The 14,647-nt window shown below is 40.0% G+C and overlaps 1 protein-coding gene across 1 annotated transcript; it reads left to right on the top strand.

The window, feature by feature from the left end:
* Nucleotides 1-1,753: 1,753 nt before the first annotated feature.
* On the top strand, nt 1,754-7,283 carry LOC128244200 (protein wech-like). Its single transcript, XM_052962217.1, has 2 exons — nt 1,754-2,648; nt 6,466-7,283. Exons 1-2 carry the CDS (start codon nt 1,754-1,756, stop codon nt 7,281-7,283), a joined length of 1,713 nt encoding a protein of 570 aa, XP_052818177.1.
* The last annotated feature ends 7,364 nt before the right edge of the window (nt 7,284-14,647 follow it).

Below are 14,647 nucleotides of genomic sequence, written 5' to 3'. Positions count from 1 at the left end.
CTTTTCTGTTTTGACGTACTTGTTTGTATTTACGAAATAAGTAATTAACTACAATCGGAACTCCTCGGCTAGTATCAAGATATGGCTATCTCGAAGCTTGCCGGAGATGGCCGAGTTGTTACGATTGTAATTAACTATTGATTTTATTAGGCTTCTTGAACACTATTTATTAAACTTCCGATTTAAAGATGCACTCTTACTCCTAAACAAGATATATTAACCACAATTAACAATAATGTTTTAATATTCAAAAAAGATGAATTCATGTCGAAAACAATGGTCCTTATGAAGGATGTCGAGTTTAATTTGAAAGGAATGAGCATAAAACACGGAATTTGAATTACCTTATGGGACTATAGTAGACAACAGTAAAACTTTTAGCATTCACCAATCATTTATTTATTTGTTTACATTATATTTAAAAACAAGGTTAAATCTTGTATCAGTAATTAATATTTTCCATAAATGCATTTTTTAGTAAGTACTTTAAGGTTTATCACTCAAGTTTGATGTTTATTTTACATTTGTATGTAGTGATTTTGAATATTTGTCACTTTAAAGCGAAATGTTAAGCAACCTACGGAGCATGGAAATTAATATTAAATGTAATCAACGTTTGCTCGAATGTTTACAAAGTTTTAAAGTTTTGTAGTTAAATTTTATTTACATGTATATGTTTCAAAAATATTATGTAATTAATTCAGTGTGTGTATACCACCTGATAAATTAAGTCATATATGCTACGTCGGAAGGCAATATTTTGCTTAAAATAAATACTTAAATCAAAGATAACTTTTCGCTTACTTCACCATTTTAAATGAAACAAAGGCCAGTCTATGCAGCTTAAAGAGCCCCACCTTTGTGTTATAACCGGAGTTTGATAAGGTGATTAGTTTCATCAAACACTTGGACAAACCTGTTTCCCAAACAATGTTTTGACAGTGCTCCGTCAGACGGCCGTATCGTGAAAAGGTTTGTCGAAGTGTTATAAGAAACTAAACTCTCAATCAAAATTTGGTAAAAAACCGAAGGCGGGGCTCCCTAAGCTGCACAGACTGCGCTATGTTTCATTTAAAATGGTGAAGAAATAGTGAAGTTCTCTTTGTTTAAAGTCTTTTATCAAATCAAAATATTGCCTTCCGACGAAGCATTTATGACGCAATTTATCACGTGGTATACACACACTGTAATTGTAACAGTAGTCTGTAGTGGATACAGTCTCGTCTGCAGACCAAGAGGAACCCGATTCGCTCCCTACTTCCTTCGCAACATTTGTTAGTGTTGGTCTTTATTCCGTATTTTCCTTTTTTCTAAATACATATATGAATATAATTTACGTCACCACATATAACATTGAAATATTACAAAGTCAGTTATATTTAATTTCATCAAAATTACAGCGTATAAGACTTTAAGAAGGAGCATGCGGAAAGGAGGACATCAACTTACTTCCTTATTGGTTTCTATGATCAACAAACATCAAGGTAAATATAATTTGTATTACTTTATTTGTGTGTTTTCTTCAGTTATCGACACACCATTGCTAGGTTCTATGGATTATTTAAATAAAACATATTTAAAACGTCATTTAAGGACTTCTGAATGTGGATTTCGGTTATAACATATACTTTCGATTTAGACAAACATAATGTTAGATTCGTGATTTGGACGCTCTTAGCTGGTTTACTGATTTATTATGAAATGACTTATTGATGTATTAATATCTCGTGAACTGTCTAATTCGTAATTATAGATGGAGGTATCTGGAAAAAGACGTGACCCTGACCTTGACAAGGGCTCCGCTGGCACAACTGTCTACTGCCAGCCGTGTGAAGAGGAAGGCAAACGCGCTGTAGCCCAGGGATTCTGTCAGACCTGCCAAGAGGACATGTGTGATCCCTGTATCAAGGCCCATAAGAAATTCAAGGTGTCCAGGAACCACATTATGTTGTCCAAAGATAAGATGCCGTCCTCCTACCCGTCCACTAAGCAGTCGGACATCGGCGTAACTAAATATTGTAGAAAGCATCCGAATGAAATGATCAAGTTTTACTGTCCGACCCACAGCGACCTTGGTTGTGGTGACTGTGTAGTCATCGGTCATCGCACGTGCAAAGTCGACTACATTGATGATGTGTCTAAAGATTTCACCAATGGAAGGGAATTCAGGGAGCTGGAACCATCTATTAAACGAGCAGAAGATCTTCTATCTGGGTGCATAAGTAAAGTAAAGGAGCTTTTTGACGAGGTCGAACACCATTATAAGGATGAGATTGACAGACTGAGAAAGTTCCGTGCAGAAATCAATACGTACCTGGACCGACGCGAGAAGGAGTTGCTCGGCAACATCCAGAAAATGAAGACCGAGGATGAAAGCGTGCTGACTGAACTCAAGACTGATTGTGAGTTGGCGAAATGCGGACTTGTGGTCACTAAGACAGAGCTGACTTCCTGTGACGTCTCGTATAACCAGCGGTACGTGACGGCAAGGAGAGCCCAGAAGGAGCTACGAGAGATTCATGACAAGATGCAGAAGATGGCTGGTAGGTTGAAGGCCCAGAAGTATCGATTTGTTAAAGACGCGGACACTGAGGGGCTGCTGGAGTCGAAAATGGGCCTTGGATCACTGGACGTGTCGGAAGAGTTTGGTAGATATAGTATGGTTAATTACATGTATTACTATATTCTAAAATAGTTTGCCTTGTGACAATTTAAGTAAAACTCTACGTAATATCCCAATAAGTTGGCCTTAGTGTAGTATATTGTGTTCTTGTTCAGAATGGTCATACAAGGTTATTGCTAAAATTATGCACCAGTCAAGTGTAACCACGCCCCCCCCCCCCCCAGGTCCGGGGGTATACCGGGGATAGCCGGGGAAATGGGCCGTGTTTTTACCTTTCAGGTGGCCCCGCAGTGCCGGGTGAATGCGGTGGTTTTGTCTTCGCTTTAAATATAGCGGGGAATGGGCCTTACCTAGGGTCCCTGGGGTGTGGGAGCATTTGGCGGGGATTTTACCATCTCTTCGTCCCCGCAGGGCGGGGATTTTAGCCGGGGTTGGCTGGACCGAAAGTCAAAGTCCCCGCTATTCCCCGGACCTGGGGAGGGGCCGTGGTTACAATTGACTGGTGCATTATGCAATACAGTTTTATCTTTGGTTATTTTTTTTAATAAAAGCTTCCTTATCTTCAATAAGTGTGTGCTGGTCAATTTGGTAAACCAGTCTGGTTTCAAGTAAACTGTAACTAAAACAAAAGAGGGCCTCCGAGCGAACGTCAACGCTGGTCTGTTTTTCCCCATTCGGTATAACTCGGCAATAAGAACAGTTATTAACCTTGCTTAATCGGTGCTTATTGTATGTTGCAACATTGAGTACTAAGTAACAGTTCGAAATACTATGTTATAGGCAATTTTCACTATGTTTTCATTTTTGTGCTGCGTTTATATATCCAAATTTGCTCTTGGGGTAAGTTTTTGACGCGATTTTATGGCTAATGAGAAAGTCAAGATCTTGTGTTATGTTGAGTCTTTACTGTCCTTACCAAAACAGAAATACCACAGGGACGAATAAATACTTGCATTATATGAAAAGGACAAATTTGTCCAACCTTCAGACATGGGTTTTTGCGTTTCTATGCACATATAATTTGCACCTGAGGTAAATCGTGTCAAAGTTGACCCCGAGGTAAATCTCGTCATAAAACGTTGTTTAAAATAGCATATTATGCCTAAAGACTCTTGATCGATTTAACATAAAATGTGTTGAACAAATTTAACAGCAAATATTGCTTAAAGATGGTATTTAAAAGAATATTTGTTGTTATTCTGTTAAAGATCAGCACTCATTTACCTTTATAATGAACATGCACCTACATACTTAAACATTTGATCGATTTAACAGAGAATGTGTTGACCACTAAATATCATAAGAATCATTACAACTTCTTTACCATATTTGATCATAAAATGTGTAATTTTGTTGATAAAAACTGACTTGGCGTTCACAATATATACCATCAGTGTGTGTGTGTGTGTATGTGCAAGTACGGATAAGACTGCGTGCGTGTGTGTGCGGGTAAGAGTGAGTAGGTGCGTGCGTGTGTTTGTGTGTGTGCGAGTTAGAGTACATGCAGTCGCGAGTGACAGTGCGTGCGGGTGAGGGTGAGAGTGTGTTCGGGTATTAGTGCGAGTGTGTGCGGGTGAGAGTGAGATTGTGTGCGGGGAGGGTGTGTGAGTATAAGTGTGCGTACTAGTGGAGTGAGAATGTGTGAAGGTGAGAGTGTGTGCGGGCGAGTTTGTGTGCGGGTGTTTGTGAAAATGTGTACAGGTTCTTGTGAGAGTGTGTGCGGGTGAGGGTGAAAGTGTTTGTGCTGGTGAGGGTGAGCGTGGTTGAGAGTGTACATGTGAAGTTGAGAGTGTGTTCGGGTAAGGGTGAAAGTATGTGTGCTGGTGAGGGTGAGCGTGGTTGAGAGTGTGTGCGGGTGAGGGTGAAAGTATGCGTGCTGGTGAGGGTGAGCGTGGTTGAGAGTGAGCACGTGAAGTTGAGAGTGTGTTCGGGTGAGAGTGAAAGTATGTGCAGGTGAGGGTGAAACTGTGTGCGGGCGAGGGTTAGAGAGTGTGCGGGTGAGGGTGAGAGTGTGTGTAGATCAGGGTGAGAGTGTGTGCAGTTGAGGGCGAGAGTATGTGCGGTTGCAGGTGAGAGTGTTTGCGGGTACGGGTGAGAGTGTGTGCTGGTGAGGGTGAGAGTGTGTGTAGATGAGAGTGAGAGTGTATGCAGGTGAGGGTGAGAGAGTGTGCGGGTGCGAGTGGGAGTGTGTGCGGGTGCAGATGAGAGTGTATGCGGATACGGGTGAGAGTGTGTGTTGGTGAGGGTGAGAGTGTGTGCGGATGACGGTGTGTGCGGGTGAGGGTTAGAGTGTGTGCATATGAGGATGTGTGCGGGTTAGGGTGGGAGTGAGTGCGGATGAGGGTGAGGGTGAGAGTGTGTGCGGATGAGAGTGTGTGCTGGCGAGGGTTATAGTGTGTTCGGGTGAGGGTGAGAGTGTGTGATGGTGAGGGTGAGAGTGTGTGCAGGTTAGGGTGGGAGTGAGTGCGAATGAGGATGAGAGTGTGTGCAGATGAGAGTGTGTGCGGGCGACGGTTAGAGTGTGTGCGGGTGAGGGTGAGAGTGTGTGCACGTGAGTGTGAGAGTTTGTGTAGGTTATGTTGGGAGTGTGTACGGATGAGAGTGTGTGCTTGTAAGGGTTAGAGTATGTGCAGGTGAGAGTGAGAGTGTGTGCGGATGAGAGTGTGTGCAGGTGAGGGTTAGAATGTGTGCGGATGAGGGTGAGAGTGTGTGCGAATGAGGGTGGGAGTGTGTGCAGGTGAGGGTAGGAGTGTGTGCGGATGAGGGTGAGAGTTTGTGCAGATGAAGGTGAGAGTGTGTGCAGGTGAGGGTGAGAGTGTGTGCAGGTGAAGGTGAGAGTGTGTGCAGGTGAAGGTGAGAGTGTGTGTAGGTGAGGGTGAGAGTGTGTACAGGTGAGGGTGAGAGTTTGTGCGACTGAGAGTGTGTGCAGATGAGGGTGAGAGTGTGTGCAGGTGAGGTCGAGAGTGTTTGCGGGTGAGGGCGAAAGTGTGAACAGGTGAGGGTGTGTAAGAGGGAGTATGTGCGTGTTTGTGTTCGCAAGCGCTTGTGTGAGTGTGGGGGTCAAGGGTGATAGTGTGTGCTTGTGAGAGTGTGTGCGGGTGAGTGTGTGCGGGTGAGGGTGAGACTGTGTGCGGGTGAGAGCAGGTGAGCGAGTGTGGGGGTGAGGACGAGAGTGTGTGCGGGTGTGGTAGACAGTGTACGGGTGCGGTTAAGACTGATAGCGTGTGCTGGTGCGACTGTGCGTGGGTGCGAGTGAGAGTGTGTGGGGTTGAGAGTGTGCGGGAGCGGGTGAGTATGCGGGTGAGAGTGCGTGCTGGTGAGAGTTTGTGCAGGTGCGAGAGTGTGCAGGTGCGAGCGTCAATGCCTTTATGAAGTGAAGTTGCAATTATGCTCATCTGACAGTAAAGACGATGTTTTCGTTAGCCCTATAAATATGTACAAAAGGAAAACTGTACTCGGTTAATATCGTGTTTCGCTGACATAATGGCATTTATAGTGAAGGGAACATTGACATGTTTCTTAACATAATTATTTGATTTGTACAACTTCTTTGTCCTCTTCAATGGAAAAGAATACTCAATACATGTACTTTTGATCAAAAAATAATTTATTAATGTTTAATATTTTAATTCTGAGTCTGCAAACGTCAATTGTTGAAGCGAACATGTTTGTAAGTCGAAATCCTATCATAACATGTATTTATAATTACTGTTTATTCTGTGGTGTATGTCGTGTGTTAGATTACCTTAAACAAACTGGATATTGAAGTTGTGACTTGAAACAAGTATGTACACTTACATTATAAGATTAAAGCGACGAATGTAGTCCTTTATCATTTTCAGTTCCAGTTCCTGACCTCTCTACTGTGACATGGGAGAAGGAGGCGGATATCATAATTAGAATGACTCAGGACAAGACCACCTGCTGGATCACGAGCTCAGCCCTGATCTCGCCTGGTCTCTTCCTCCTCGCTGACTGTTATAACAACTGTGTCACACTCGTAGACATCAGCCACCGCACCTTCACGTCCCACCTCCAGCTGCCAGGCATGCCCTGGGACGTGTGTGTGCTCGCTGATGACCAGGCATCCGTCACTTTCCCGTATAACTCCATGATTCAACTGGTGTCAACAAAAGGAGGACAGTTGTCGCGTGGAAAGGAAATTAAAGTATCACCTGGGTGTCGTGGTTTAACGTCTTATAACAACAGATTATACGTTTTGTACAAATCAAACCCGCGTATTGAAGTGATGACATTGGATGGTCATATAATAAGTACATTCAAAACAGATGATGGAAGACAACTTTTCAAAGAACCATATTACCTGACTGTGTCAGCTTCAACACCACCGACCCTGTCCGTGACTGACTTCGGTACCAACACCGTTCTCCAGCTGTCTCTGGACGGAAAGGTCATGCGTGAGTACCGAGACAAGCAGCTCATCCGTCCCGAGTCCGTGGTGGAGGTAGGGCCTGGTCAGATTATCGTGTGTGGGCGGGACAGCCACAACGTGTTGCTGCTGACGGAGAGGGACGGCAAGATGACGGAACTACTGGGACGGAAGGACGGACTGACCCAACCATTTTCCATTGCGTTCTGTCCTAACACACCTGCCCTAGTTGTCGGGATGCTCAATAATGACTCACTGAAGGTCTACTGAATGAATAGTAAATGGAATCATATTTATTTTTAAACATAGGCTTATATTTTCGTTGTAAACGAGTTTTATCAAACTGAATGATTATTGCTATGTATTTGAAACAAAAATGGTAAGAATGGTAGAATGTGGTGCATGTATCTGTCTTCGAAGTTTTGTAAATAGCAAAAAGCCATTGATGCTTAATGACCTATACATGTACTTAATAAGTACTATGAGTATATTGCAGTTTTATTTTGCAAAAAAACTAGGATAACGAATTAGTGTAAATATTGTAATACTATAAAACACTAATTCAATCATATTTTTTGTGTTTATTACTTTTGTTTTTTATGTTCTTTATATTGATCTTTGATTTTACAAAATGATCATTACCTTATCTAAATATAATCATTTAAACAGATGTATATTTTTTTATGGTTTTTAAGTTAAAATAAGGTAAAGAGAAATTTAGTAGGTTTTCATTATCATATGATCAGTATTTCAACGGTGGGCAAGTCTCAGTCAAGTTTCATCGTGAAATGAATCATGTCAGTAACCTCAGAGTTATGCCCCTTTTACATTAAACAATAATATGTTTATATATTACGAAGGCAGTAAGTTAAATTTTTTACTATCCAATAATGATGAAACTCGATTACAGCATGTGTGGGTTAATCTCAGTCCAGTTCCATCGTGGAGCAAAGCATGTCACTAGATCCGGAGTTCTTCCTCTTTAACAATAGGAAATAGATATTTTAAGCATTTGGCAGAAAATTAATAAGTTGTTTTGTCCGAACATGATGGGACTTGATGAAGGTGTTTGTGTCTCGGGGTTAATCGCACCAGTAACTCTCATTGGTTATGGGCATAAAGTCCCGGGGTAAATCGCAGCAGTCACTCTCATTGGTTATGGTCATAGTGTCGCGGGGTAAATCGCACCAGTAACTCTCATTGGTTATGGGCATACTGTCTCGGAGTGAATCACACCAGTAACACTCATTGGTTACGGGCATACTGTCTCAGGGAGAATCGCACCAGTAACTCTCATTGGTTATGGGCATAAAGTCTCGGGGTAAATCGCAGCAGTAACTCTCATTGGTTTTGGTCATAGTGTCGCGGGGTAAATCGCACCAGTAACTCTCATTGGTTATGGGCATACTGTCTCGGAGTGAATCACACCAGTAACACTCATTGGTTACGGGCATACTTTCTCAGGGTGAATCGCACCAGTAACTCTCATTGGTTATGGACATACCGTCTCGGGGAGAATCTCACAAGTAACTCTCATTGGTTATGGGCATACTGTCTCGAGGAGAATCACACCAGTAACTCTCATTGGTTATGGGCATACTGTCTCATGGTGAACCGCACCAGTAACTCTCATTGGTTATGGGCATAATGTCTCGGGGTGAATCGTACCAGTAACTCTCATTGGTAATGGGCATAATGTCTCAGGGAGAATATCGCAAGTAACTCTCATTGGTAATGGGCATACTGGTCTCGGGGTAAATCGCATCAGTAACTCTCATTGGTTATGGGCATACTGTCTCGGGGAGAATCGCACCAGTGACTCTCATTGGTTACGGGCATACTGTCTCGGGTAAATCGCACCAGTAACTCTCATTGGTTACGGGCATACTGTCTCGGGGTAAATCGCACCAGTGACTCTCATTGGTTACGGGCATACTGTCTCGGGGAGTATCGCACCAGTGACTCACTGGTTATGGGCATACTGTCTCGGGGTGAATCGCACCAGTGACTCTCATTGGTTACGGGCATACTGTCTCGGGGAGAATCGCACCAGTGACTCATTGGTTATGGGCATACTGTCTCGGGGTGAATCGCACCAGTAACACTCATTGGTTACGGGCATACTGTCTCGTGGTAAACCCCACCAGTAACTCTCATTGGTTACGGGCATACTGTCTCGGGGAGAATCGCACCAGTAACTCACATTGGGCATACTGTCTCGGTCAGGATTGTTCATTGATAGAATCGCCTCAGTAGATCAATAGTCATGCCCCTCTTACTGGCAAAAATAGTAAAGCATTTTAGACTTGTGGAGACAATTATTTACTTGATTATCAAACGATTAGTACAATTATGAATTAAGTGACAGTGTTTGTAGGCATAGTTCGTAAGATAAATCACTCATGTTCACCAGAGTTATATCCCTTTTACATTCAATTGCAATTAGATTACTTATAAGTTGGATATAATTATCTGATAAAGTTCTTGGTAACCTATGAAATTTGGCTCCTTTATGATAAAATGGGAATAAAAATTAGTTTGACATTGTTTGTCTTTCCAAACAGGAAACAGAATTCAATTCCGCTGACTTTTGAGTTCATGGTTCAAATTTAGTGGTTTAGTTTAAACTAATTTATTTTACAACGATTATGAAGTTACTATAACATTATATTAATCACTCTCATTGGCAAAATTGTACGTGAGAGTGTGGTCTTGAGTTGTGGGGAAAACCTGGGTACAGGGAGAAAACCAAATTTTCCGGCATTGTGACCACAAACCAAATACACACATACGGCCAGGCCGAGAATCGAACCCGTGTCGCCTAGGTGACAAGCGAGTGTGTTAATTGGACAACCATTTACTTGGTTTAAAGTGAGATTCAACTGTAATCATAGCTTAACATAGCACATAATGAAAGACATTGGTTTATTTAAAATGGAGTAAACATATGAAATGAAATTAAAGTCATCAACTGCCGAGACTAGGATAAACAGAATCTACAATCGTACTGTCTTGATCACCTTCATTTCCTGTCAACTTTAAAACTGTCATTGTCAATATAGACATCATTGCTTGAATCAGAAAGAGTCATTTTCTTTGTCATGTCTTTATGACTATACGTGACGTCAATATCACTTGATCGGAAGTGACGACTCCATACCTCAGCAGCATCATCGTTTGGGCTGGTTACATTCGTTTTTCTTCCGTCTTCTTCTCCAAGAACAGTAAGACCAACAATGGCAGCTCCCTGCTCTGCAAGCTGTTTAGATTTCTCCCTGGAACAAAAAATATTTGTTCTAAAAAATGAAAATGACACAAGCCTTCCTACAATGGAAAACACTCCGCATTCGAGGCCAAACAGCACTAAATGCTAACTAGTTAGTGTTCAAAGCAGGCCTGGACTAAATAATTATTTGAATAAACAACATTTAGCTTCCTAGGCTAAACTCGACTAAATCATTACTGCAATTTACAACATTTGGCTTCCAAGGAAAAATCAACTGATTTATGACTGCAATGAACAACATATGGCGTTCCAGACCAAACACGACTAAATTGACAAACTGGACAGAATTATTACTGCAATGAACAACATATGGCAGTCAAGGCCAAATTGGACAAAATTATAACTGCAATGAACAACATATGGCGTTCAAGGCCAAACTCGACAAAATTATAACTGCAATTAACAACATACGGCGTTCAAGGACAAACTGGACAAAATTATAACTGCAATGAACAACATACGGCAGTCAAGGCCAAACTCGACAAAATTATAACTGCAATTAACAACACACGGCGTTCAAGGACAAACTGGACAAAATTATAACTGCAATCAACAACATACGGCAGTCAAGGCCAAACTGCACAAAATTATAACTACAATGAACAACATACGGTGTTCAAGTATGAACTGGACAGAATTATTACTGCAATGAACAACATACGGCGTTCAAGGACAAACTGGACATAATTATTACTCCAATGAACAACATACGGCGTTCAAGGGCGAACTGGACAAAATTATTACTGCAATGAACATCATACGGTGTTCAAGGACAAAATGGACAGAATTATTACTGCAATGAACAACATACGGTGTTCAAGGACAAACTGGACAGAATTATTACTGCAATGAACAACATACGGTGTTCAAGGACAAACTGGACAGAATTATTACTGCAATGAACAACATTCGGCGTTCAAGGACAAACTGGACATAATTATTACTGCAATGAACAACATACGGCGTTCAAGGACGAACTGGACAAAATTATTACTGCAATGAACATCATACGGTGTTCAAGGACAAACTGAACAGAATTATTACTGCAATGAACAACATACGGTGTTCAAGGACAAACTGGACAGAATTATTACTGCAATGAACAACATACGGCGTTCAAGGACGAACTGGACAAAATTATTGCTGCAATGAACAACATACGGCGTTCAAGGACGAACTGGACAGAATTATTACTGCAATGAACAACATACGGTGTTCAAGGACAAACTGGAGCGAATTATTACTGCAATGAACAACATGCAGCAGGCAAGGCCAAACTGGTCATAATTATTACTGCAATAAATAACAATGATCAAGGCCAAACTGGTTATTCTTAATTTTTTTAATGAACCTAACACAAGGCCAAACTGGATTTAAGTATATTTTGAATTAACAACAGGACATGTTCAATGCCAAACTAGACTAAATTATTGCTTAAAGAACAACATGAATCATTAAAGCCAAGAGGACTTGAAGCCTTCTTAATATTTCAACGAACTAGTTTTTCGCTGCTATATTTACATACAATTTTTTATATTCTCATAGAGTTCAAACCAAATTCATTTGTACAATGGATACACATATTTACAAGTTTATATGCCTCAATATTAATATTTCCTTTCAAATCAAGCACTGCCTTACCAGAAACTGGCTGTGTATTTAGCTCCATCAAGCTCCATGACAGATTTGTACACCTCTTCTTCAGATCTCTCGGCCTGAAATGAAGAATGTGAGTTTTATGTTAAGCAAGATAAATCCTAAATAACTTCTTTTGCCAACATTTCTTATGGACTTTGGAGGAATAATATGTATTTGTTGATGAATCCTTACCCCCTGGAACACTGACAAATCTTGCTAAATATTCAAATTCAGGCAATAATAAGTACCAAGAATTTCCCTTACACAACAAAACGCAATTATTGGCTCCCTAGGAATACATTGAAAAAGATACTTCTTTGCACTATTAAATAAAATTTTCACTCAGACTTTCAACACTTATTTAATGAACTTTTAAGCTAGGACCTATATACACATACAACACGGACTTACATACACTTACAGCTAGGACTGATTTACACTTACACATATACACTTACAGCTAGGACTTAATAAACTTACACATATAAACTTACAGCTAGGACTTATTTACACTTACACATATACACTTACAACACACTCCATTAAACATTAATGACAAGACCTACATACAATTCCATTGAGGACCTACACAAAATTTCAGTAAGGACCTACATACAATAACAGTCAGACCCTACATACAATTACAGTAAGGACTAACTTACAGTTACAATAAGGACCTACATACAACTACTGTAAGGATCTACATATAATTACTGAAAGGACCTAAAAGCAATAACAGTGAGGACCTACATACAATAACTGTAAGGAAATAAATGCAATTACAGTAAGCAACTTCATACATGTACAGTAAGGACCTTCATACAATTACTGTAAGGAAATTAATACAATTACAGTAAGGAACTACATATATGTACAGTAAGGACCAACATACAATTACAGTAAGGATATGCATGTACAGTAAGGATCTGCATGCATGTACAGTAAGGACCTACATACAATTACAGTTAGGAGATACATACACTTACTGTAAGGATCTACATGCAATAACAGTTAAGAACTACAAACAATTACAGTAAGGACCTACATACAATTACAGTAAGGACCTACATACAATTACAGTAAGGACCTACATACAATAACAGTAAGGAAAAACATACAATTACAGTATTAACCTACATACAATTACAGTAAGGACTTAAATACAATTATAGTAAGGACCTAAATGCATGTACAGTAAGGACCTACATACAATAACAGTAAGGAACAACATACAATTACAGCATTAACCTACATACAATTACAGTAAGGACTTAAATACAATTATAGTAAGGACCTAAATGCATGTACAGTTAGGACCTACATACAATAACAGTAAGGAACCACATACAATTACAGCATTAACCTACATACAATTACAGTAAGGACTTAAATACAATTATAGTAAGGACCTAAATGCATGTACAGTTAGGACCTACATACAATTACAGTGAAGACCTACATTTAATTATAGTAAGGACACGCATGTACAGTTAGGACCGTCATTCAATTTAAGTAATGATTTACATACAATAACATAATGGATCTACATACAATAACAGTAAGGACCTACATACAATTACAGTAGAAAACTACATGCATGTACAGTTAGGACAAACATCCATGTTCAGTAAGGACCTACATACAATTACAGTAAGGACCTACATACAATTACAGTTAGGACCTACATACAATTTCAGTAAGAAACAACAAGGTCCTACATACAATTACAGTAAGGAACAACATACAATTACAACATTAACCTACATACAATTACAGTAAGGACTTAAATACAATTATAGTAAGGACCTAAATGCATGTACAGTTACGACCTACATACAATAACAGTAAGGAACAACATACAATTACAGCATTAACCTACATACAATTACAGTAAGGACTTAAATACAATTATAGTAAGGACCTAAATGCATGTACAGTTAGGACCTACATACAATTACAGTGAAGACCTACATTCAATTATAGTAAGGACATGCATGTACAGTTAGGACCTACATTCAATTTAAGTAATGATTTACATACAATAACATAATGGACCTACATACAATAACAGTAAGGACCTACATACAATTACAGTAAGGATCTACATACAATTACAGTTAGGACCTACATACAATTACAGTAAGAAACAACACGGTCCTACATACAATTACAGTAAGGACCTACATTCAATTACAGTAAGGACACGCATGTACAGTTAGGACCTACATTCAATTTAAGTAATGATTTACGTACAATAACATAAAGGATCTACATACAAAAACAGTAAGGACCTACATTCAATTACAGTAGGGAACTACATGCATGTACAGTTAGGAACAACATCCATGTTCAGTAAGGACCTATGTACAATTACAGTATGAACCTACATTCATGTACAGTAAGGACCTACATTCATGTACAGTAAGGACCTACATTAATGTACAGTAAGGCCCTACATTCATGTACAGTAAGGACCTACATTCATGCACAGTAAGGACCTACATTCATGTACAGTAAGGACCTACATACAATTACAGTAAGGACCTACATACAATTACAGTAAGGACCTACATACAATTACAGTAAGGACCTACATACAATTACAGTAAGGACCTACATACAATAACAGTAAGGCCCTACATTCATGTACAGTAAGGACCTACATTCATGTACAGTAAGGACCTACATTCATGTACAGTAAGGACCTACA

Source organism: Mya arenaria, chromosome 8 (genome assembly GCF_026914265.1).
Source record: "Mya arenaria isolate MELC-2E11 chromosome 8, ASM2691426v1".
NCBI classification, from domain to species: domain Eukaryota; kingdom Metazoa; phylum Mollusca; class Bivalvia; order Myida; family Myidae; genus Mya; species Mya arenaria.
The sequence above is the reverse complement of the archived record's forward strand: the minus strand, read 5'-3'. Positions and strand labels throughout refer to the sequence as shown.